The following is a 24866-nucleotide window of genomic DNA, read 5'->3' as shown; positions in this document are numbered from 1 at the left end:
GTGGGTCATAAATATAGGAACGTATTAAGCATATTCCAATTATCTAAGATCCAAGAAAAAAGTCAGTCATGGATGTGTGTGGGTTTTATTTTTTATATATATATATATATATATATATATATAGACTGTCAAAAGTCAAAATCATGGACAACTGAACTTTATTTCATATTGTCACGAACCTCGAATCAGCACGGAAGCAGGAGCAGGCGGCAGGTGTAGATCGTCGTATCGGGAAATACAAGAAATGTAGTCGTAAGACAGGCAAAGGTCAAGCGATCGGACGAACAACACAAACGGGGTCAGGCAGAGAGCGTAGTCGAAACCGGAAACAAGGGTCGAGGATCACGAGAAGACAAACTAACTAGAACGGCTTGGTAACGCAGAGAAACGAGTTGACTGAACGTATACTTCGCATTGATTCTGGGTGAATGACATCCCTAAGTACTAGCGGTGAGAGTTTGTGTGTGTGATTGGTGCCAGGTGTGTCTGATCAGAACTCCTGGGATGGTGAGCGCATGCGTGCATGAGAAGTGAGTGTTGCATTTTGGGAATTTGAGTTCCGATCTGACTGAGCTGTGACACATATTAACAAACAGCTCCAAGAAATTGTTTTTTATAATTTATATTTTGTTATATACTTTTTCATATTTTAAATTATTTAATATATTTTAGAACAGGGGTTGCATGTTCACATTTGTGATTATCAATGTTATTCGATTTTAGTTGTTATTGTTTATAGAACTCCACTTACTTGCTACAATTGTTGATATTGATTTAAATAAATAAATGTTAGTCAAATTTACACCCACTCTGACCAGACACAAGTTTGATCATGCAGATAAGTTAAAAGTGAAATTCATGAACAAGGAAACTGCTGATATATACACATACATATACACACACAGTGCCCTCCACTAATATTGGCACCCTTGGTAAATATGGGCTGTGAAAAATTATATATATATATATATATATATATATATAATATGTATATATATTTATATATTCAGCCCCCTTGAACTTTTCCACATTTTGTATGGAAAAGTCATTACAACCTGGGTGTAAAATGGGCTAAATGTTCTACAGTGTCGCTTTGCTGGTGGGGGAAATGGATATATAATAAAAGTTCTGGAAAAGTTTTTAACTCTCCACATGGAACCAACACTATGTATTGTGGGAATGGTTCTCAGTGTGATGAGCAGTGTTCACTTTTTACCAAACAAACCGTTTCCACCCACAGAACTGTCGCTCACTCGGTGTTTTTGTTTTTCACACCATTTTCTGTAAACTTAGAGACTGTTGTGTGTGAAATTCCAAAGAGATCAGCAGTTTCTGAAATACTCAAACCAGCCCATCTGGCACCAACAACCATGCCATGGTTACAGTCATAGAAATCAATATTTTTTCCCATTCTGATGTTTGATGTGAACATTAACTGAAGCTCTTGACCTGTATCTGCATGATTTTATGCATTGTGCTGCTGCCACATGATTGGCTGATTGGATAGCTGCATAAATGAGCAGCTGTACAGGTTTTCTTATTAAAGTGGACAGTGAGTATGTGTATGGGTGTGTCTATATATTAATGGCCAAAATACAGATGATGCTGATAAAAAAAAATATTAGTGTGCATATACAGGTAAATCTCCTGTATTAATTTGTGACTTGAACCCACAGTCTCACAAATGGTTTAGGCAGCAGGGTAACACTGAGCTGTGTGTTTAGAGCTGGAAGTTTCACCTCATGGACAGCAGTGCTGGCTGTAAGCAGAACACACGCAGGATGGTGGCACTACAGCGAGCTAAGACACACACACAAGGTGAGCCATTCATCCCACTCTTGGCCTGCAATGAGCCTTCCAACTTCCCGACACTATCCCACCACATACCCTCAAATAGACCTGCCTGAAAAGAACTCTACTTTAACTCTGCAATACTTTTAATTTCATTTGAGTAACAAATTCATAGCAATATCTACAAAGCAATATGGGTCTGGGTAATACTGAACAAACTGAAGGATTAGAAATGAGTTGAGATACGGATCCCCCTCCCTCAACCTCCTCCATCCACCCCAGAGTCCTAACTGAACAAAGTGTAGTTATATAGTTATGAAAGGCAGGAATTGTGGATTTAAATTATGTACAGAGTAGTAGTAGTAACTTAACAGGAGGTACATCTAGATGGCACTGAGGAACGGTTGTTAGAGGTTAGTAAATAAATAAAGTAATTATTAAGGTTATAAATCATAACCATTCGTAGACACAGTCATGATGTGGCTGTCTCTGATCCATGTTTGTATTTATTATAAAGAGAACCAAAAATGGGGTTTTACACTTAACACAGTACAAGAGTTTCTTTCTTGAAAATGTGAAGATGTTTGATAGTTGAGATACTAAAAGAAATAACGCCCTGATTTTTAGCATGAACTGGCAATTGTTGTTGTTGGTTTTTTTTTTTTTATTATTCAGCAATTCTGAACAGAAATTAACTCCCACAGTTGATTGCCCCCACACCTAAAATACCCCTCACAGGTAAACCTCCATATCCTCAAAGAAACCCGACAACCAATTGTGCCCACACCCATAAATACCGCCTCCGCACACCCAAGTTCACCCCACTGCCAAAAAGGGTATGTGTGGTCCATCAGATATAAGAGAATATGTTACGTATAGTTTACATAAAAATATTTAGTTCCTCGTCAAAATGTGATTTCGTTGCTTATACTAAATTTAATTCAAACTAGTTTCTAGTCACTAGTTTGAATTATGTAGAGTGAGTGAGATCAATTCACATAATATAAACATGATCCAATTATGAGGATGTTGGCACTGACGGGAAGAAATAACTATAGTATTGAATTAACCTGATTAAATCATGTGCAGCATGACAGCGAAATGGGTAACACTGCCGCCTCACAAGACCAGCGATCCAGATTCGATCCCTAGCTTGGGTGAGAGTGCAGGCTTTGATTTTATTCAGGGTTTTGAAAATACATGATCAAATCAGGAAGGATGTATGAAAACAAATTGTGTTAATGTAACTCAGTTCATTCACATGGAACTGATGTACAGTGCTGTGAAAAAGTATTTGCTTTCTTCTGTTTTTGTGTATATCTCATACTAAATAGTTTTAGATCTTCAAATAAAATACAACATAAAACAAAAGCAACCAGAGTAAAGACATTACAGTTTTTTTTATTATTATTGAAGCAAAAAAGTTATCCAACACGTATCACCCATGTGAAAAACTTGGTAAAAAAAAAACTTCGAAAAATTGCCCCCTTAAAATTAAAATCTGGTTGTGCCACCTTTAGCAGCAATAACTGCAATCAAATGCTTCTGATAACTGGAGATCTTTCACAGCACTGTTTTTCTCAGCACTGTGGTGGAACTTTGGCCCACTCTTCTTTATAGAGCTGCTTTAGTTCATCCACACTGGAAGGTTTTCAAGCATGAACTGCTCGTTTAAGGTCCTGTCACAGCAGCTCTATTGGTTCAAGTCAATTTAGCTTTTTTTTTAACCATTCAAAGGTGGACTTACTCCTAGGCTTTAGATCATTGTCTTGCTGCATAATCCATTTGCACTTAAGTTTCAACTTATGGACTGAAGACCGGACATTCTCCTTTAGGGTTTTTTGGTAGAGAGCAGAATTCATGTTTCCCTCAATTATTGCAAATTGTTCAGGCCATGAAGCAGCAAAGCATCCCCACACCATCACACTTCCACCACCATGCTTGGTGTTTGGTTTAGGCCAGATTTAACAGGAACCCTGTTTTCCAGACTGTTACACTTTTGACTTATCAATCCACAGAACATTCTCCCAAATGGTTTGAGGATCATCAAGGTGTGTTTTGGAAAAATTCAGATGAGCCTTAATGATGTTCTGGGTTACCAGTGGTTTTCACCTCACCACTCTTACATGGAAGCCATTATTGCCTAGTGTCTTTCTGATAGTGGAGTCATGAACTGTGACCTTTAATGATGAATTATGGAAGGTCCGCCACTTCTGGGAAGGTTCACTACTGTGCTGAGTTTTTTTTTTTTTCTATTTGGAGATAATGGCTCTCACTGTGGTTCTTTGTCCCAGAGCCTTTGAAATAGCTTAATAACCCTTCCCAGATTGATGTATTTCAATCACCTTCTTCCTCATTGTCTGGAATTTCTTTTAATTTTGGCATAGTGTGTTACTGAGTAAGACCTTTTAACTAGAGATGCACCGATATATTGGCCGATAGTTTAAAAACATCCGATGATCAGGGCCGAATATATCCTGTAAATAAAAAGAGGGCGGGAAAATACATCGATTTTGTAAAGATGTCTTGTGTGGAATGATGACAAAACTGCAGTTTGTAAGCACTAATCTCTGCACTGCTAAAATTTTACACCGGAAGTAGCAGCAGTGAAGCGTTTCGGCAGTAACAAAGTTAAAAATTAAAGTTAATAAAGTAAAAAGTGTGTGCCTCAATATCTTAAAAGCACAGAACCTCATTTCTTCAAGGTCTGTGTCATCACCACCAACTCATTGTAACTTTTGAGTCCAGGTTGCATTTTTTTATTATTATTATTATTTCTCTAATTTTATTAATTAATAATTAATTAATTATTAATTCTCTAATTCCCTGATCAGGGAAGACAATCGGCACAGCAGCAATGAAGCCAGCAGCAGTAGAGTCTGTTGGGAAAGGCAGAGGAGGTGGCAAGAGCAGCAGTCGCATCCCTGCACCTGCACCACGACCCAGTAGGACCAGTAAAGTAAAGCCCTAAACCAGAGTACTTCAGTAACTATGAGTAGCTTGTAGCTTGAAAATCTACAGTTTCAAAGTAGCTTCCCCAACACCGCAGGTTAGAGTTTTACCAACTAAACCAAACATGTAGTGTCCATGATGTAAAAAGTATAAAATTATTTTCTGTAATGTCTTTATCTTAGATTTGAGCTTTATTACAGTGAGGAGCGCTCAACATCTGGCTGTCATTCCTTAGCACTTGAATTTAGAGTTAAAGGTGAAGGATTCAAATGTATAAAATTTACGAAGTTTAAAACGACAATACTGATCGATTTTTCCCAAACATATCAAATGTAAGAGAACCCCCAAATGAACAGATATTAACCAAAGCAGTGTCAGAAAAAAACAAGACCTTTTTCATATTGGAAAAATCCATATATATCAGCATTTTCTATTATGACTGGACATTTCATTGCTGTTGTTCTTAAACAAGAGCCACACAGGACCCTGCAGTGATGGTGAAACTGTCATGAATATTATAATATTAACATGTAAACAGTATTTCAGCATTCAATACATCCACTTCTATATTAATGACAGTTGTATCATAGACTTTTATTCATTTCAGTTAAAATGATGAAAGATATTCTTGGCCATGAGTCATATGGTGATGTAGTGACTGATATCAAGATCATTGTAAACACTGAAAAGCTTTTATATTTAAAGAACTATTGATGCTTTTTGCTATTTTGTGGATTTGTTTGTGGATTTCTGTATAAATGCTCTAAAGGCAGTGTTTATATTTGTTACATTTCCAAAAAGGGTATTAAAATGTATTTATTCAATAATGTCAAACAGTGTGGATTTGTCAATTAAGTAGCTTAAAACACTAGAAACGTAACCTATAACAAATAAATCTGTAAATGTATAAATATACCTGTACGGTTACCAAATCTAGATGTAAAAATGTAAATATGAACATTACATGAAATCATTTTGCTGGATTGAAGTGTCCTTGATGGAATTAAAAAATATGTTTAATTAAATAAACTCCTTGTGTTGTGTTTGCAATCAAGGCAGTGATTTTGCCTTATCACAACTGAGCAAGTAACAGGAAAAAAACAACAACATTAGAATACATTGTAAACACATACATCTTTCCATAAATGCACAGTGATAGACCATTTATAATGATATTTTTCCTATGTGAAACAGTCTTCTCATGCTGTAATCATTTTCATAATTTGATTGAGAGTATAAGTAACAAATTGGTCCCAATAAATGTCATGTGAACCTGGTGGTTACTGTAAATGTACGAATGCCGGTGAAAAATCTTTCCACTGTTTTGCATCTGAAGAGCCATGTGTTTGGATAAATAAAATGACTAAAGCATAGTATTTCACTGAAGTCGATCTCTTCACAGACAATGAAAGGATGCTGTTCTTTCTACTCCCAGTTTAAAACCACACTATTTAAATGTGGGATAGTTAAATAAGAGCCATTCAGATGAAAATGGGGTAACCCTTATTACTGCAGGATGTCCCATCATGGATTCAAATGAGGCAGGTGAAAAAGTACACTTACAAAGTTAGCTTATGAACGGATAACAAATATATTTCTCCATTCGGCTTTCAAGGAATATGCCATACATTTCACTTGCTATTTTACTGGCTGCAGTTTAGATGCAACGCTTTGCTTTTAGCGCATGCTATTCAGTCTCTATTTTCTGAGCATTTGTCCTTATAACTGAAAAAACACCATCAGAAAATAAATACATCTATATAATGATTCAAAGAACAGCATATTCTTCTCGTCTTGGTTTATCTTTAAACACTGTAAAACAAAAATGGCTCAGCGCAGAAAAACAAAGTGGCTTTAAAGTTTCCTTTTTTTTTGGAAAAGTAGCTAGCTTGATTTTTATGCAACAAAGCATAATTAATGTTTGACATCCACACAAAAACTCCAGCTGGAAACTTTAGGTCTTTTCTTTGGTTTTCTGCTGTAAAAAGACTTCACACACTGCATGACAGGAATTGCATTAATCCACTGTTTAAAGGTCTCTCGGCTGCTGAAAAGAAACCTTTAGAGCATATTTATGTTTAAGTAAATTTCCCTGAATGGGAAATTATTATTATTATTGTTGTTGTTGTTGTTGTTGTTGTTGTTACAGGGTGTCCCAAAAGACTCTATACATAGAGGAAATTAACACTTTTTTAACAAATGTCTTCTAAAATGATTATATATTTATTTATTTATTTATTTTTCCAGATAGCCTTTAAGAATGCCTTTGACAAAGAAGGGCATATTGAAATCATTCTCATGGGTGGATTAGAAGCTGTTGCAAGGTTGCGATTGACTAACTGGAAATAATGCAAGCACACCATACGCAGCAGTTTGCCAAACTTATTAACAAAATAGACTGGAAGTGTTGCAGACCGAGAACTGAACGTCCACCAACATCCACTCATGAAGGCACAACTGATATGGTCTGGAAAACATATTCCCCTATGTATGGAGATGTTTGGGACACCCTGTATCATTATTATTATTATTATTATTATTATTATTAATTATATTGAAGCGTGCTTTCACCTATAGTTCCCAACGGTGACACTTTTGAATCAAATGAGACCAAGAGCATGAATAATGATAACTGAACAAACAATAAATGAACAAAGAACACAAAACTGTTGACTAGTGTTCAAGGTTTTCACCCAATTTCTGGGGTCAATCGATACCCTTTCTGGCACAGGTAAGCTTCATGTCGTGCACCGTGTCCCACATCCTCAGCAGTTCCTCTGGGCTCAGTTTGTGCACCACAATGAGGTGGCGGTAGAAACATGGCTCACTGTTCATCTGGCTCACCTTGCGCCTCACGATCCCAAATGTTTTAAAGCCTGGGTGCATTTCTGGTGCCAGCCCTAACTTCTGAAGGCACATGCCCAAGAAGACGTCATCAATGGGGAAAAGCTTCACACTCTCGGACACTGCAAAAAATCTATGTGCCAGCTGAGAGGACATGAGAAACCCTCCACCACCTACGTAGGGTGGATATGGCTCGTTATATAGCTCTTTGGGTATATAGTACTTACTCTGCCGATTTCTGATAGGCGCTGCTTTTGAAATGGTGTCCCCAATAAACAGGTCACGTTCTTTGCCCTCCTGTGTTCGGAAGTCTATGAGATCCACCAGGTTAGTTGGGTTGACAAAGACATCATCATCCCCTTTGAAAATGAAGGGCACATTTGTGCAGTAGATGTTGAACCACCTCAGAAAATTGACCTCCTTTAATGTGAGGTTGAAAAAGGTATCCATGAAATCCCATTGCAGTATATCTCTATAGATTCTGTCCTCGTATTCTAGGAGTTTCTGTAGGTTTTTGGAGTCCTTTCCAGGCGCAGGGGTGCCCAGCAGGAACAGGGTTTTGACTCTTTTCCCACCGATGGTGCGCTCTTTGCCCCAGGTGAGACGCACAGCCTCGCGGCGGTCGTGCTGTTCTATAACCGACTTCACCACGATGAGCAGATCCACGTTTCCAGAGCACTTCTCGGGGTGATTTATGAGCATGGGGAAATACCTGCAGTGTCTGTGCAGGACGAATTCGTGAAACCTGGAGTCCAGAGTCCTAAACCAGCTCTGAGTGCGCAGACCGGAATCGGCAGTGCAGGTAATAGCGGTGATGTTCCAGGCAGCCGGAGCGCGCTGAGTGACCGGGGCCGACGCGTTTCCATCAGCGGCTTTAGTCTTGCATTGTGGAGAAAAGCACCAGTTGCTTTTTAGATCCAAACGCACCTCCTTCATTCGGATGTCCACCACTTTGAACTTTTGAATCATCAACAAAGTGGCAAACACTAAAGTCAAACTCAGCAAGGTCTTTAAGACTCTGTTGCGCCGGAATAAATGATCCATTTCGGAGATGCGCTTCAGACGCCTTTAGTTGAGACACTTGCGCAGATTAAAGGCAAAAAAAAATCCTCAAGAAGAATTTATAAATGCATACCATCGATAATGAAGTTTTGGGTTGCTGCCCTGGTGGAAACAAACTGATGTCCCTTTAGGTGGCATTTTGGTGAAGATGGTTAATTTAGCCACTGGCTGGAAGAAGGATTATCCATCTGCGTTTCTTTCTTTCTCTCTTCTATTTGTTTCCTCTATCAGTTTTACTCCACAGTGTATCCTAGTAATCCTGTAACACATACGAGGTGTCTTGTACAGTCACTCGTCCCTTCATCCCCACCCCCATACACACACACACACACACACACACACACACACACACACACTAACTAAACACTTACATGTGACAACCTTTCCTGGGGTCACACATAATTGTGTAGAGTTTAAAGCCTGCATGTTTTAGAGACTTCAAACGGGAAGATATACAATAAACTAATGAACTGAATAAGAATTTTAAAGCGGATAAAAAACATTCAAACCACAATTTTTTTTTTGTATGAGCCACAAGCTCACTGTTTTAGTCAGGCAGCTCCTGCCACATACTGGCACATGCGTGTTTGTGCACAATTTGCGTTGGGACTAAGAGAGGATTAGTTCATTTAAACTGTTTCACAGAATTTAGTGAAACTGTATATTAAACTTCTACTTTGTAAGCTTGCCTTGTTAGAATGTGGTGGTACGACTCAGTGTCACTTCAATCAGTGACTGAGGAATTAGCAGATCATTGTTCATCATTGTTCCTGATGATTGGACATGTCGAAACTAACAACAACAAGACCATCTGCATTCCAGTACTGTTTTTTTAACACGCAATTTTCCATGTAATGTCCATGTACATGTACCTGGACAGTAATTTTCCATCCCCCTTGGGAGACTCCCTAATTTTGAGGGGCTTTTCATCATGTAAGAGGTCATGTTTGTTATGTGCCTTTGGGCTTGTTCTGAGAAGTAAAAGTCAACAGTTTACAAACCAATAGCAGATGACTGATTTCAATTCAATTAAATTTACTGCCGAACTGTTATTTAGTTATCTACGAAACTGATTGTGCAGGAACTTGTGCAAATCAGCAAGAAGTCTGCTCCAACTACATCTGGTTTGTAAGTGCTAGAGTTGTGAGTTCTGCCTGTAAAATGCTCTGCCCCGTAGATAATATTACTGCCCCATAGCTTTTGTTCTTAAAACATTAAATGTATCAGGTTTCCTGGGTAGTTTTTAAATAACTTTACTGGATGAAACAGTTCTGTTGTATACAAAGGTTGTCCAATATAACCATATAAGAATGATAATTCTATATAATGATATAATAATACCACAGCACTGTTGAAGGACAGAATCTGATTGGTCAGAAAGAGTTTTCCATTAATTTTCCATAACCGCAGCTCTGACAGTTGTTCCGGCAAATCACAGGTTTATATTAATGCACACATTCTAATATGTTATTGTTTCGATAGTAAAGACTTACACAGGTGTTTGTACAGCAGATGTTCCCCATAAACAAAAATGTGTGTAATTGTTGATATGGTGAAGTTTTAAGGAAATGTCTATTTAGCTTTTTTTTTAAAGGAGTCTCTAATGTCAGTGCTTTGTAACAGCCAGAGCTGAAGTTTTCTGACACAGGAAAGTCAGATTTTCAGTAACATGACAAGCTACACTTTAAAGTTAATGAGATAGAAACACTGGTTGCTAACAGGAACCAACTTGTGTCATAGACAGTCTGTAACATTAAACATAAATATAAATGAAAAACTATGACCCACCAATTCTGTATTGTCTAGCAAATGGCTTTTGTAGGCTATAATAGGAATAATAAAAAAAAAAACCGTCTTCTGTGAGCTGGGGTCATAGTTTCAAGTGGCCACTTGTGTACCATAGGAGATAAAAGTGGTTAGTGGAATTTGACAAGGATGTGTTAAAACTCTACTGGATTGGAAGGGCCATTAGACTATATAGTGTATAAGGAATCATGTTTGCTGTAATACCTTTTAGAGGCGGTAGGGGTCGTTAAACAGCTTCAAGAATTAAAATATTTTTTTTCTGGTCAATAACTCGGTAAAATACTTTGCCTATATATAGAGGTCCCATGGATGTCCATCCATCCATTTTCTATACCGCTTATCCTATAGGGTCGTGGGGAACCTGGAGTCTATCCCAGGGAGCATGGGGAACAAGGTGCGGTACACCCTGGACGGGGTGCCAATTCATCGCAGGGAACAATCACACACACGTTCACATAACCATGCATACACTACGTACACTTTGGACATGCCAGTCAGGAAACCGGAGTACCCGGAGGAAAAACCCCGGCAGCACGGGGAGAACATGCAAACTCCGCACACACAGGGCGGGAATCGAACCCCCAAACCTGGCGTGTGAGGCAAACGTGTTAAACCTCTGTCCGCCCGTCCCACCGATGTATTACATTAAAATGTTAACAAAAGCACAATTTTAACACGAAATGTAATTTTGGGCTGTGGGGGTAAGAGCACTGTGGCAACTGTGTTAAATACAAAAGCTGACTACGTAGACAAAAAGACAAAAAAATCTAAACTCAGCTTTATAAAAGCATAAAAGCATAAAATGTATTTTTGGAGTGTTTATATATTTCTTATGATTGCCTGTCTTGGAAAGAAAAACGTAATTTGTTAGTGAAATGGTTAATATTTCACCAATAACATTCTCCTCAAAAAATTGTTTTGTCTCTATGGCGCCCTCTAGCGGCAGTTAAAAGACAAGACTTTTTTTTTCTTTGTTAAGTTGCTGTATTGTACATTTGTTTATGGTCAGACAGTGATAATCAACAGCAAAAATATGACATATGTTATGTGTTTATATATATATGTTATGTTTATATATATGTATATATATATATATATATATATATATATATATGTTTATATATATATATATGTTATGTGTTTATATATATATATAATGTATGTGTGTGCGTGTGTGTGTGTGTGTACATTTCTCTGAACCTCTGATGGACTGATGTGATGAGCAAAAATATTGTAATTAGCTCCTCTGTATGGTTTCTTTTATATATATATTGTGTTGTGTTGTGTTGTGGACTGTACATTCTGCTTCATATAACATTTTCACATTACCAGTACAATAATCTTTGCAGTGAGCTGAGGAGGTTTCCTGGTGAAACTGGGTGTGTGATCATATTCTTGAGCTGCCTTCAACAAATAATCTAGCAGTTGTCAAGTTCTCAAGGTCACTAGATATATTTCAGGGGTGTGTATATATATGCCACTTCTTCTTTAGCTCTAAACATAAAGAATCACTGTTTGTAATACTTGAAGGTCTGGGGAAAAATATCTGAAATTTGTCTTTAGAGAAGACAAAAGAGCTATCAAAACAAGTCTGGTACAAAGTTCTGGAAAGTATCAATCAGGATTTAAAAAAAAAAACCCTGGAAAGAATATGGCATAACCAGGGATCAACCTATGGACTCCATCCACCAAAGGTCAGTGAACATGTAAGAAGGGAATTAGTCAGATAGGCAAGAGGCCAATAATTACTCTGAAGGAGCAGAAGAGATCCACAGTTCAGAGGGGAGAAGCTGTTCAAGGAATCCATAGCCTAGACACTCCACAATGCTTTTTTTTTCTTGGAAGAGAGATGAGAAGAAATCCATTATTGGGTGGGAAATGATGCTAGAAAATCCTATTTGGAGACTTAGCAACAAGTGAAAATTGTTCTCTCATCTGCAGACCAAAATTGAACTTGGCCTTGGCACAACAAGTCCAACACTGTGAACCATGCAATAGTGTCATGCTTTTCATTATCAGGGACTGGGAAACTCAGAGTTGAGGGCAATATAAAGCCAAGTTCCTGTTCCTGTTCCAGTAAGAGACTTGAAACCAGGGTGGAGGTTCACCTTTCAGCAGCACCTCTAAGCATGCTGCCAAATCTATACTGGAGTGGATAGAAACTAAGAACCGGAACGTGTTAAAATGGCCCAGTCAAGACAGAGACCTCTATTAGACCTCTTTTACAGGAAAGTAGCTAAGGTACGCTCAAAAGGTAGGTAGAAGTCGTTTGATGATGTCATAGGCTAATTTGCATATTAGTTATTCATCATGATCGTTGGCGTATCAAATTACAAATAAGAGTACATGAAGGAGGATTTTCGTTTTATCGAAAGAGTTTTATCAGAGTAGAAAATAACAGATTATAATTGATTTTAAAACAATTTACTTCTTATAGAAGACGATATCTTTACTGGTGGCACTATGCACAAATTAATATTTTATGCATTTACAAAATACTATAGTTTCTAACAAGAACGCAGACAAAAAGAATCAGTGAGTAGCCGTGAAAGATGAGTAATCTTGAAGGAAAGAGATGTTCGCTTTCGTTACTTGTAAAGATCTCTAAGAATAGGGTTTAAAACGCAGGTCGAAGAAATACGAGGGCGGGATAAACAGTGGTGATCAGTGATTGGTTGCTGCGAAACAGTGCTGAACAGTGATTGGTCGCAAGCGCAACTCTGTCGGGCATTACAAACGAATGGTGAATAGTAATGGGAAGTTCGGATCATTTTACTGACTCGGATCTTTGAATCTCGTTCAGCAAAATGAACGATTCTTTTTTCAAGTCATTTTGTTCATTTCAGCAGAATATAATTTAAATCTCTCTCTCTCTCTCTCTCTCTCTCACAGCCAGAACAATTTTACACAACGTACTAAAAATTACTTCCCAGACAGAGAAAAATTAATAAAATCGGTTAAGTATACAACAACAGGTGAGAATCTGAACGTGCTGTCACCAAAGAGACGTTTCAGACTGAGGATATGGGGAGCAGACGCAAGGAGAGAGGAGGAGAGTGAAGCAGGATCGGGTAACCCGCCTACTTCCACTCTCTCAGAACAACCTGAAGAGCTGTACACCACAGAACAGTTAAACCGGTTTCTTGAATTAACAAAAAGAAAACGTGACGTCTTGCTGACAAATTATTTCTCGGACAGAAAAAAAGTAATTAAATCGGTACAACGAGCAATGAAAATTGAAAACCTGGGCATGCTGTCACCACGGAGACGGTCCAGACTGAGGAAATGGACATTAGTCGCACAAAGTGCCTTAACATAAAGACTTCTTGCACACTATATGACCACAATGGACTTATAGTAAATTTGAAAAGTTTTTGAGCTGGGGGGGGGGGGGTCTTTTCCTTCTTTCTTTCTTCTTCTTTTTTTCTCTTCTTTTTCTTAAATGGAAATGATATTTTAAAAATGTAAATATTTCAAAAAATTGGATACAATAAAGGTGTCTTAAAAGTAAAAAAAAAATTCTCTCTCTCTCTCTCTCTCTCTCATATCGAATCATTCATGAACGACCCATCACTGATAGTGAGTTGAGTGAACCTGTTCTCCTAACTCCTCTATGAGTGGCTGTGATGTGAGCTGGAGAGCCGTATCGAGTTCAGGACAGTAACATCTGCTCAAAAAGTCCATGCCATTTTTATTTTTAATTACAGTCGCTAATGGGGTATAAAGTCGCGATAAAGTCTCTAAGTTGGCAACACTGAGAAAATAGTGTACTGTCTCTTTAAAGTGTCTCGGTATGAAAAGTTCGTGCTAGGTCAGCGTCAGAGCCGAGCAGCCGAGCAGCCTGCCCCCGCCTCCAGTCCCCCTCCCCAGTGTTTCCGCCCGAGCAGCGCCGAGTGACACGAGTTCCTACCATGTAAACACTCCTCAAACCTTTCTGATCATTATTTACCGAGCAGCAGCCGTGGCTGAAAAGGAGAAGAATAAAGAGAAGCAGCGTTGCGCGGGTTAAGTGTAGCGGAGGGAGACTGAAAATTAGGGCTGTATTTATCACACTGCAGCAGCAGCAGATGGCCGGCGACAGCGGGGAGAGGAAACGGCTGCCGAAGAGACCGTCACCCGGCCACAGAGCGGAGAAAGCGAGCGGCAGTATAACCGAGCCGGACAGGGTTCAGGCCAGACTCGTGAGCTGTGCAGATCGCGGTGGGCGTAAAGAGCGGAGAGGGAAAGAAAACAGCGCGGGGAAAGCGAGCGCGTCGGCAGCGCGGCCAAACCCGGAGAGGATGGAGGAGGCGGAGTGCTGCGGATCCACCGACAGGGCAGACCCCGGCCTTTTCTTCGACGAGGACAGCAACCAAATTTTCCCAGTAGAGCAGTTCTTCGGAAACCTGGATGCAGTTCAGGTAACGTTCCCGCTTTTCCACGTGAATTATTTTTATTCTCCACCTGACGTACCGGTGTTATTCATTTGACCTTGGTTTATAATCATGAGTTGTCTTGTCATAGCTTGAGTTTTTTTTTCTCTCCCCAGAATATGAAAGCATACCCCTATTTTTTTGCGTATGGTGTTATTCTTCTCAATATAATGGGGTAAAGTGTATTAAAAGCATCACACAATAAAGTTACCTCCTGCGCGCGTGACTTGTGCCCCTGCTGTGTATATGCGCACGCGCCTGATCCAAAACAAATACAATTCTCACCCCATAATCAATCAGTCCTGAATGCATGGTTTACACTGGGATTTAGTTGGTAAAGTAGCCCTACTTTTTTCATAGGTGCCAATATGTGGTAACAGCACTGTTTAATTGATAGCATTTATTATATACATGTAATGCATATCAGAAAAAAATGAGGCTTTTCTCTCCTAAAAGCTTGATTTTTACTAATTAGAATTATTTAGCTTTTAGCATTTCCTTATTTGTCTTTTTTGGCATTATGATTTCGGAATATGATTATTTTATGACAATGCACAATTCAGTAATGCTTATAAAGTAGTAAAATTGCTACTGAAGGTTAGATTCTGATTGGCCAGAAGGTGTTGATTAATTTTCCCTAGCAGCAGCTCAGGCAGTACACCCAGATGTTATTCAAATCACAGGTTTATTTTAATGCACTTGTTTCAATAGTTTATAGTTTCTATAGTAACACAGTGTATACATGGACTGAAAATAAACATATTACAAAAGAAAGAGTCTCCAGTGTTGTAACAGTCTGTAAGTTTTCTTCCATGGAAAAGTCTTCAGGGCTATGCTATATTAAAAACTTGTCTTATGGATGTTCCACAACACTAAATAGCTAGTAAAAAGAATATTGTTCTTTAATAAATCTATAATTTTATTTGTTGGCAATTTGGTGTAGCATAAGAGGAATAAAGCACCTCAGGACCTGCTGGTATAGGCACTTCCCATTGTATTTTATTCCTTCTTTTTAAAATATGTGTACGGCTAATTCAGGTAATATTGCATACATTGCAGAAGTTTTGTTTACTTACTATTCTTTTTTTTTTAAATCCCATAATAATTAAATTCATGCAACACTTCACAAAAAATGATTTGATAGAAGGAATACATTTTACTATGCTGAAACACATTTCTATATAAAGCAGTTTAAAACTGAATTGCATCATTATTACTATAATCACACTATTACATTTTTTGATGACTTTTTTTTATTAATTATAGCAGTGGAGCTCAGCTCTCTTTCTGTTTGCTCCTGATTTAACACCTGCATGCAGCTTTCTGCAAATGTATGCAAGAGCATGGTTTCCTTGTATTACAGAAATGACAAAAAACTCTCTTCTGACTGTCTTTTTTTTTTCTCTTCTGACTCGCTTTGTCCTCACCAGATCCAAGAACCCAAGGTCCTTCAGAGTAACACACCACATTTATTTAGGAAGTTGCTTTGATTAAATATTTTTTGTGATGTTTACTTCACCAACATTTGGGGCTCCTCCCAGCACCTCTAGACTTTACCCCCAAGAAGCCTGTCCTTAACCACAGAGTTTAATATTGACTGTTGTACCCAAAAAAGCGTGGGTTAGGTTTTTCTTATTTGTTGCTGTTCACTTAAAAAAAAAACCCAACAGACTTACTTTCTGGTGAATATAATAAAAACAGTAATAAATTTCAGCTGAATATTTACAGTGTACAGGTTCATACAGTCTCATGCAGCTGTTGATAAAGACGTTTCAATCTGTCTTATTTTCCCTCTTGTAATTTTTTTGCAGGACATTTCACACAAATCTACCGGCACGGAGGGAATGAGCAGACGAGAGTACAGGAGGCGCCATTACTATGCCAAAGAGGACAGTGACGAGGAGCAGACATAACACATGCGCAGGCTATGTTTAAAACTCTGACGCATCCATTGTATGTACATTTATTGAAAATTTCTACAATCATTTGTAATAAAGGCAGAATCTTTCTGTATAGAAATAAGTTTCCAAAAGGACACTTGTGTGGGTTTATCTAATGTTAAAAAAAAAAGCTATAGTTTTGGAGTTGTAAAGAATTTTCTTTTGTAAGCAGCTCTGTATGTGGGCGGAGTTTTAACTAATTTAATGTAACTTTTAAAAAAAGATTTTTTTTTAAAATTTTTTTTTTTAAAGGATTTTACTATTTCTATATGAAATTTGCCTGTTTTTTCACCCACTCTCAGTTCTACCAGCATCCCGAGTGCACAACAGATTACTATCAGTACGATCTCATTTCAGGGATTATCGTCATAACAGTTGTAATCACAGTGAAGAATGTTTTTGAGACTTAAACCAGCTTTAGTTTATAAACTTTCAGTGTTGCAGCTACAAAAATACAGTGACTTGAGGCCTTGATAAAGAGCATATTAAAAGTACATTAGCAGAGCATGAAACAGTGCCTCAGGCTTCTTTTATAAAAAGTAACTAAAAGTAATTTTGATTGTAAGGAGGTGTGTTGGTAAAGTGTGAGTAGCATTGATTGAAAATTAAGATGTTACAATTATGAAAACGTACAGGAGTACTTGGGAGTGAAGTCAGAGATGAAGCTTTATGTAAGTTGAATTTGCATGGCACACAGAAGCACAGTCGTGCTGCAGGAAGAGAAAGGTAGCTCAGAAGGTAATCTATATATAATTGAATAAAATAAAATGAAGTACATTGAAGATGAACAGCTTGAAGAAAGCCTGGGTCCTTTGAACATGGCTACACACAGATGCACGCACCCACACACATGCACACGAGCATTGCCGGCTTGGCTCAAACCTGAGCTCTGGTTACTCTCTGTGTGGAGTGGATTTCCACCTCTTAATTGCCCCTGGGTGTAAATGAGTGTATGAATGTGTGTGTGTGTGTGTGTGTTGCCCAGTAGTGGACTGGTGTCCTGGCCAGGGTGTGTCCCTGCTTCATCCCAGTCTTCCTAGTATAGGCTCCAGATCCAGCATGACCCTGACCAGGATAAAGCACTTACTGAAGACTAGTTTTATCATGTGCAGGTGTAAACATGTTCATAACTTCCCTTGCCAAGAAAGACCATTTTAGGCTACAACAATTATCCATCCATACATCCATCTTCTATACCGCTTGTCCTTTTCAGGGTCACGGGGAACCTGTAGCCTATCCCAGGAAGCATCGGGCACAAGGCAGGGTACACCCTGGACGGGCTGCCAATCCATCACAGGGCACAATCACACATACGATTCACACACCCATTCATACACTACGGACACTTTGGACATGCCAATCAGCCTACCATGCATGTCTTTGGACTGGGGGAGGAAACCGGAGTACCCGGAGGGAACCCCCGCAGCACGGGGAGAACATGCAAACTCTGCACACACAGCGGTGGGAATCGAACCCCCGACCCTGGCGAACGTGCTAACCACTAAGCCACTGTGCGCCCGCTACAACAATTATGTTTTGGTATATGTAATTCATTAGCATACCTGTACATAAAATAGCTTTGCATAATAATATGAAGCACTTAAGTTAGGAACATAATTGGTAGCTCCAGTCTTTTTATAGACAGACTGTGATGTGATGAGACAAACTTAACGTGGACAGGAGGTTCGTTTTACACGTCATGTGATGTCCGTTAAGTGCCTTAGTCAGGAAAAATCATTGTGTAAACTTTTGTAAAGACTGAATATTGTTGTTTGTTCTTAAATACCAGTTTGATGGGTTTTTTTCTGTCTGTAAGTGTAATATTTATATCTCTTTATATATATATATATATATAAAATTTGAATGAGAAGATATTACATTTACATACTTGATTATATATTTATATGTACTCAAGTAAATGTTCTATAACTTTGAATTACATTGTAAATTTGAAATTTGCCAAGATGTGTGTGTGTATATGTAGTTCTGTTGTATGAAACATTTGCACTAACTTTACATACAAAGATGTGACTTGTACAATTTTATACTCACGTCTGTATAAATGATTAGGTGAAATTGTTATCTGTCTCGGTTTACTATGATGTCTCTATTTTTATATTAAAAAGACAAATCTTTACATGCTGATTTTGTTACCAAATGCTTTGTTTATACAATGTTAATATTTAAATGTTAAGTACATTCTGTATTACTCTGACTTACAAATTACGTCCAGACTGATGTTTATTGATTTGAGAACAGCATGACATTAAATGGAATTGTTGTGGCTTATGAAAGGGCCTGTGTGTCTTTTTTGTAGTAATAAAGCTGTTATTCTACCCAAGCCTTAAAGTGCTTCATGAAATAGACACTACTCAAATTACACAGCAATACATTTTTAATGGGTATTTTGCTGAATATTTGGCTCACTCTTTTTCACTGTTCTGGTGGACTGGCAGTTGAAACAGAACCAGAACTATTTGGATTCATTAAAAAAAAGTTAATAAAAATATATTCTGGTACCAACTAATGTAGAAAACATGAATTTCATAGAATTAAATAAGTACCCAAAAAGAGACTCTCATAAAAAAAAAACACACCATAAGGAATCTTTCACACATAAGGTACAAAAATGTTACACTGGTAAACATTTCTCAAAAACCTGAGTGCACCAAAGTTTGTTCAACATTGTTCAATCAGCATGCATAAATTCACAAGGATCATTCCTTAATTTCACATTTTAAAACAATATAAAAAGTGTACATTGTTTAAAAGAAAATACTTATTTTTTAAAACATGATCAACTGGGGAAATATAAATCACACCTCAAAAACATTAGGAAAATCATTTAAAAAATGTTCTATTCTCTTCCCTGGACAGAAAATCACAATTCTCTTGTGTTATCTACGGTGACTCTAGTCATGATGTTATCACTATCACCTTCAATTCCTTTTAACTCGTCTGTATATTTGCCGTGAGTCACATGCCAGGTCATGCGCTCCCTTCTTGTGGCAGACGATGTGAACCAGCTTGAGATTTTCTCTTGTGAATAGCAGCTTGTAGAAATAGTCCAGGTTTATATCACTGCTCTTTTTACCTTGAAGTGCCTTGACAAGAGTGGGTATGATGGTTCTCTTCTTCTCGATCCTGAAACAGAGGAGCTTTAGAAAGTTATTTCGCTGTATGAGTGAAAGAAAAAAAAAGGTTTAACCTAAGAAATATTTTCTGGTGTTCAGTGACTTCTTTAAATAAATAAACAGGGTCCCTGAACCTAATACATTTACATTTATTCATTAAGCAGATGCTTTTATCCAAAATGACTTACAAATGAGAAAATACAAACAAAAAATAGCCTGGAGCAAAGAGTGTGCACCTGCACTGTGGCAGCATCATTGTTTATAATAATAATTATAACAATAATAATATTATATAATATTATAGCGCCTTTAAAAAGGCCTCTCATGGCACCTTGAGAGGGAAAAGAAAATAGAAACAGAAGTACATAGTGCATAAAATACAATTAAATAATAATATATTTTAAAGATAGATTTATGAGATTTATTTTGCTATTAGAAACATACAGAAGTGATTAAGTTATATTTCTGTTCACCTGTGGTCCAGATTCCAGGTGCTGAAAAGGATTCTACTCTCACGGTTCCCATACGGGTTTATTGAGTGGAGAGATTCACACTGGTCCAGATTAAAGGCACCCTGATAACACACCACAAATATTATATACACACACATATATATATATATATATATATATATATATATATATACACACACACACACACACACACACACACACACACACACACACAATTGAATTATAAACACTACATTATGTTTGGTTAAAATTCAATACCTGGTTGCACATTCAGCTATTTATTTTGTATTCACTGTGTACTGTAGTGGTGATGGTTGTGACAGTACCTGGCAGGAGAACCAGCCCTCTTTAGTGCACAGTCGATGGAGCTCTTTTTCTCTTCTGTCAAAGTAAGTGCCATGATAGTGCATGGATTTCAGCTTTTCTGCCATGCTGGCTGCCACCTTCTGATATTCACTTTTCTGCTTAGAGTTCTGAATAGTGCGAGCATGGCTGTCCACCTGGAGAGAAATACACTCCAATCAGGCAAAGCTTACAACTCAACACCTGTCCAATTTTCTAAAAATAAAATAACAAAAAAACAAAAACCAATGATAGGTCAATGTGCCAAATGTGTGTAAAATGCTTAATAATTAAACACAGCATGGTTCTTCTCAAAAATTGTATCAATCAACAATTAAAATGATAATATTAGCTACAATATGGTCCTTTTCACTATCACTCATTCAACGAAAATGACCTTAAGTAAGGACTAAAACATGATGTAACGTGGAACGTTACCACCACAGAGTTGATCATTTTCATATACCAGCACATCCCAAAGTGTTTTATTCCTTTTAAATGTTACTACAGAAACAATAACATATTAAACAAACAAGTGCACCTGTGATCTGGAGCTGTTATAGAAAATTAATCAACACCTTCTGACCAATCAGCATTGAGAATTAAACGGTGGTGTTGTGTTACATTATGTAATGGACAGAAGAAAAGATGGCATAATTCTACAAAACAAGAGCAGAAGTTAAAACAGTGCAGCGCGTCTACCTCTTTCAAGTATGACCGTATTCTTTGCTCACAGTTGTGCTTCATGTATGAGGACTTGGTCTTAAATCTTAAGTCGATCCCTAGAAACGGATATGTTAGAAATAAGTCAATATTTTACTTTCAGCACCTGTGAAATTGTAGATGTGTGAAACTTTTACTTGTGAGTACTGAACCTCATCATTGGTGAACCCAAGATACAAAAAAAAACCAAGTTTAAAAAAAAAAAAAGACACTTCAGTGCTGTAAAATAGGGTAAGATGTTCACCTCCTTCGAAGTAGAGGAACCATGACTAAGCAAATGATATATGTTTTGATTCACAACTTTAAGTATGGATTAAGAAAGAATATGATATGCAGCTGTGAAAATAAAGACAGAGTATAAACTGTAGAAAGGGGCTGCAATAGATGAAGCCATTATTACCTTTAAACCAGTCCTCATCATCTTCCCTATTCTCCAGCTCTGCATGATCTTTCAGATTACACAGGAGCTCACTGAGGATTTTTCTCCTTTTAGCTGAATGCTCATCAGTCAGTAGCTGTTGAGCTGCGTCGATCAGCTGTTCTGAGTGTCTGTCCAGCCCGAGGATTTGGCTGAGGTCATATACCACTGAGGTGGAGGAGATAAAAGCAAACATTAATATTTACATATGAAGATCATGAGATCAATGTTATGTTAGTTGACATTGGTGTAGGACTAGATAATTAAAATTCAGTGTCCTGTTACACAACATCTTATTCTCTACAAATTGTAATGTGTATTAACCATGGCCTGGGAACACCCTCTGTCCTGCACGTTTTAGTGTTCTAACACACTAACTTCAACTCAGGAACTGCTGCTAATTTGCAGAGTTGCAGAGAATTAGGAGCTGGGAAAACACTAAAATGTGCAAAACATGGACCAGAACCAGGGTTAGGAACATGTGCTATAGTGAATAGGGACATGTACAATGTTTGTAATCAGTACATTTGTTGTGTGGGTTGTGGTCGAGTTCTGATGCTCATGTAGGTGCTTTCATGTAGGTGATGGACAGGGGTCAGCATGGGCACGCTGACCAGTCTGTGGCTACTCATCCCCATACATAAGCTGCGATGCACTGTGTGTTCTGACATTTTTCTATCATAGCCACCATTAACCTTTTCAGCAATTTGTGCTACAGTAGCTCTTCTCAGGGATCGGATCAGACGGGCTAGCCTTCACCCCCATGCACATCAGTGACCCTTGGGCACCCATGATCCTGTCGCTGGTTCACTGGTTGTCCTTCTTTGGACAACTTTTGGTAAGCACTAACCACTGTATACCGGAACACCCTACAAGACCTGCCATTTTGGAGGTGCTCTGACCCAAGTCGTCTAGCCATCACAATTTGGCCCTTGTCAAAGTCGTTTAGATCCTTACACTTGCCCATTTTTCCTGCTTCCAAAACATCAACTTTAAGAACAGTTCATTTGCTGCCTAATATATCCCACCTCATTACAGTGTCACTGTAACGAGATAATCAGTGTTATTCATGTCACCGGTCAGTGGTTTTAATGTTATGGATGACCGCTGTGTATGTCTGTATAAAATTATTTATACCATAGGCTTTTGAATTCAATTATGATTGGTCAGAAGGTGTTGATTAAGTTTCTGTAACAACAGCTCTGATAGTAGTTCCAGCTGTAATTCAGAGTTGTGATGTTAAATAAAATACTGACTGAAAAAGAAAAGAAAACAAACACAAACAACCACCACCACCAACAACAACAAACTTTTTTTTAAAATTGTAAGTACGGTGACTCAGCGTGCGCGCACTTAACTCACTTCCGTTCCAGCTCTGTCCATCCGGAAGTAGAACTAACTCGGTGTTTTCGGGAAGATGTAGAAAATAATCTTCTGTCACTACCGTCCCGTCCTCATACAAACAACACTGTACCTTCGACGCAGACATCTAAGAAAACAAACGAACAATAGGTTGAAGTGAAACTCCATAACTCGACCGCGCAGAGGGACATGGAACAAATTAAATGTTTTGTTTTTTTTAAACCTGAAGTAGACCGCATGCTTTTTTGATCAGTTCTTTCAGAGTAGATGCCGCCACACCGAATTTTTTCGCCTCTCCAGCTCGCCTCACTTTGAATGATTTTAGCTTTGTTTGTGTTTTCGACATGTTTTTGTTTTAGAGACGGAAACCGGTGAAGAATCTAACACATCAGGAAGCTCCGCCCATTATATGACTTGTGTTTTCAGTGTAGACTGAGCAGGAAGGCGGGGTTTCTCTTGTCGTATTTCCGACACACTGCTGCACCCTGAGATCTACAACTTCCAGCGCTGTTTCCCCCTTATTTCTCACAAGTTATGTTGTAACATTTGCGGGATTTTCAGACCTGCTTTTTCCTCTTGACTTGCTGGGCTGGTGTGTATTTGGTAGTGTTGGGAAGTTCGGATCATTTTACTGACTCGGATCTTTGAATCTCGTTATCTCTAGCAAAATGACTCGAAAAAAAGAATCATTCATTTTGCTGAACGAGGTTCAGCAGAATATAATTAAAATGTTACATGGTTAATTCCAAGCTCACATAGTACATAATAACCTATAGGCTAAAATGCAACCAATGTCGAATGATGAGAGAGATCCGAGTCGTTCTTTCTTTTGTCATGTCTGTTCCCCGGAATCAGAAATGATTAGTTCAACCCTCCAGTCTTCAGGTTCGAGTCGTTGAACTAATCATTTCTGTTTCCGGTACAGAACCGATGGAAATGTTGCTGCGCATGCGCGGTCAAAAATGAACGAATCACTCTCTGAGACAATTCGTTGTTCTCGAATCATATTAAAGATTCGTTCAAAATGAACGAATCGTTCATGAACGACACATCACTAGTATTTGGGTATTGGATGTATATTAGATTCTAAAAACATCACTAAATTATAATTAGACTACAGAAGAAACATTAAATTACCAATCAGCCATAACATTAAAACCACCTGAACAAAACAGCTCTGAAACGTCGAGGCATGGACTCCACAAGACCTCTGAAGGTGTGCTGTAGTTTCAGGCACCAAAATGGTAGCAACAGATACTTTAAGTCCTGTAAGTTTTGAGGTGGGGCTCCATGGATCAGTCTTGTTTATCCAGCACATCCAAACAGATGCTCGATCGGATTGCGATTTGGGAAATTAGAGGCCAACTCAACACCTTGAACTCTTTGTCATGTTCCTGTGGCAGGGCGCATTATCCTGCTGAAAGAGGCCACTGCTGTTAGGGAATACCGTTTCCCTGAAGGGGTGTACTTGTCCTGCAACAATGTTAAGCCATATTTATAAAATGTGCTTATATAACAAAGAAAACCATATAATCAGTGATATGGTAAAGAGTTTCGTAAATTTCTTTATTTAACATGTATGGTAATAGACTTCAGTGTCAGCATTT

At 38.1% G+C, this 24866-nt stretch overlaps 4 protein-coding genes across 6 annotated transcripts in view; 2 read left to right on the top strand and 2 right to left on the bottom strand.

The window, feature by feature from the left end:
- Positions 1-6614, top strand: part of cep104 (centrosomal protein 104) — a 39598-nt gene extending 32984 nt beyond the window's left edge. For both annotated transcript variants that reach the window (XM_053625470.1, XM_053625469.1), the window contains 2 exons: positions 1725-1818; positions 4626-6614. In XM_053625470.1, coding sequence (XP_053481445.1) covers positions 1725-1818; positions 4626-4762 — 231 coding nt within the window. In that variant the 3' untranslated portion in view covers positions 4763-6614. The remainder of the gene's footprint in view (positions 1-1724; positions 1819-4625) is intronic.
- On the bottom strand, positions 6614-9046 carry b3gnt7l (UDP-GlcNAc:betaGal beta-1,3-N-acetylglucosaminyltransferase 7, like). Its single transcript, XM_053625473.1, has one exon. It carries the CDS (start codon positions 8629-8631, stop codon positions 7450-7452), a length of 1182 nt encoding a protein of 393 aa, XP_053481448.1. The 5' UTR covers positions 8632-9046; the 3' UTR covers positions 6614-7449.
- Positions 9047-14010: 4964 nt separating this feature from the next.
- Positions 14011-18634, top strand: c5h1orf174 (chromosome 5 C1orf174 homolog). Of its 2 annotated transcripts, XM_053625468.1 has the most exons (3): positions 14011-14855; positions 16679-16820; positions 18021-18634. In XM_053625468.1, exons 1-2 carry the CDS (start codon positions 14523-14525, stop codon positions 16778-16780), a joined length of 435 nt encoding a protein of 144 aa, XP_053481443.1. In that variant the 5' UTR covers positions 14011-14522; the 3' UTR covers positions 16781-16820; positions 18021-18634. The 2 variants fall into 2 exon arrangements, with proteins under 2 accessions (XP_053481443.1, XP_053481442.1); XM_053625467.1 differs by having other exon boundaries at positions 14012-14855; positions 16679-18634.
- Positions 18635-18951: 317 nt separating this feature from the next.
- Positions 18952-24434, bottom strand: dffb (DNA fragmentation factor, beta polypeptide (caspase-activated DNase)). The gene is made up of 7 exons (XM_053625466.1): positions 23483-24434; positions 23260-23386; positions 21880-22065; positions 21459-21538; positions 20741-20914; positions 20415-20515; positions 18952-19951 (listed from the first exon to the last, which is right to left on the bottom strand). Exons 1-7 carry the CDS (start codon positions 23603-23605, stop codon positions 19747-19749), a joined length of 996 nt encoding a protein of 331 aa, XP_053481441.1. The 5' UTR covers positions 23606-24434; the 3' UTR covers positions 18952-19746.
- Between the last annotated feature and the right edge of the window lie 432 nt (positions 24435-24866).

Source organism: Ictalurus furcatus, chromosome 5 (assembly GCF_023375685.1).
Source record: "Ictalurus furcatus strain D&B chromosome 5, Billie_1.0, whole genome shotgun sequence".
NCBI classification, from domain to species: domain Eukaryota; kingdom Metazoa; phylum Chordata; class Actinopteri; order Siluriformes; family Ictaluridae; genus Ictalurus; species Ictalurus furcatus.
The sequence above is the reverse complement of the archived record's forward strand: the minus strand, read 5'-3'. Positions and strand labels throughout refer to the sequence as shown.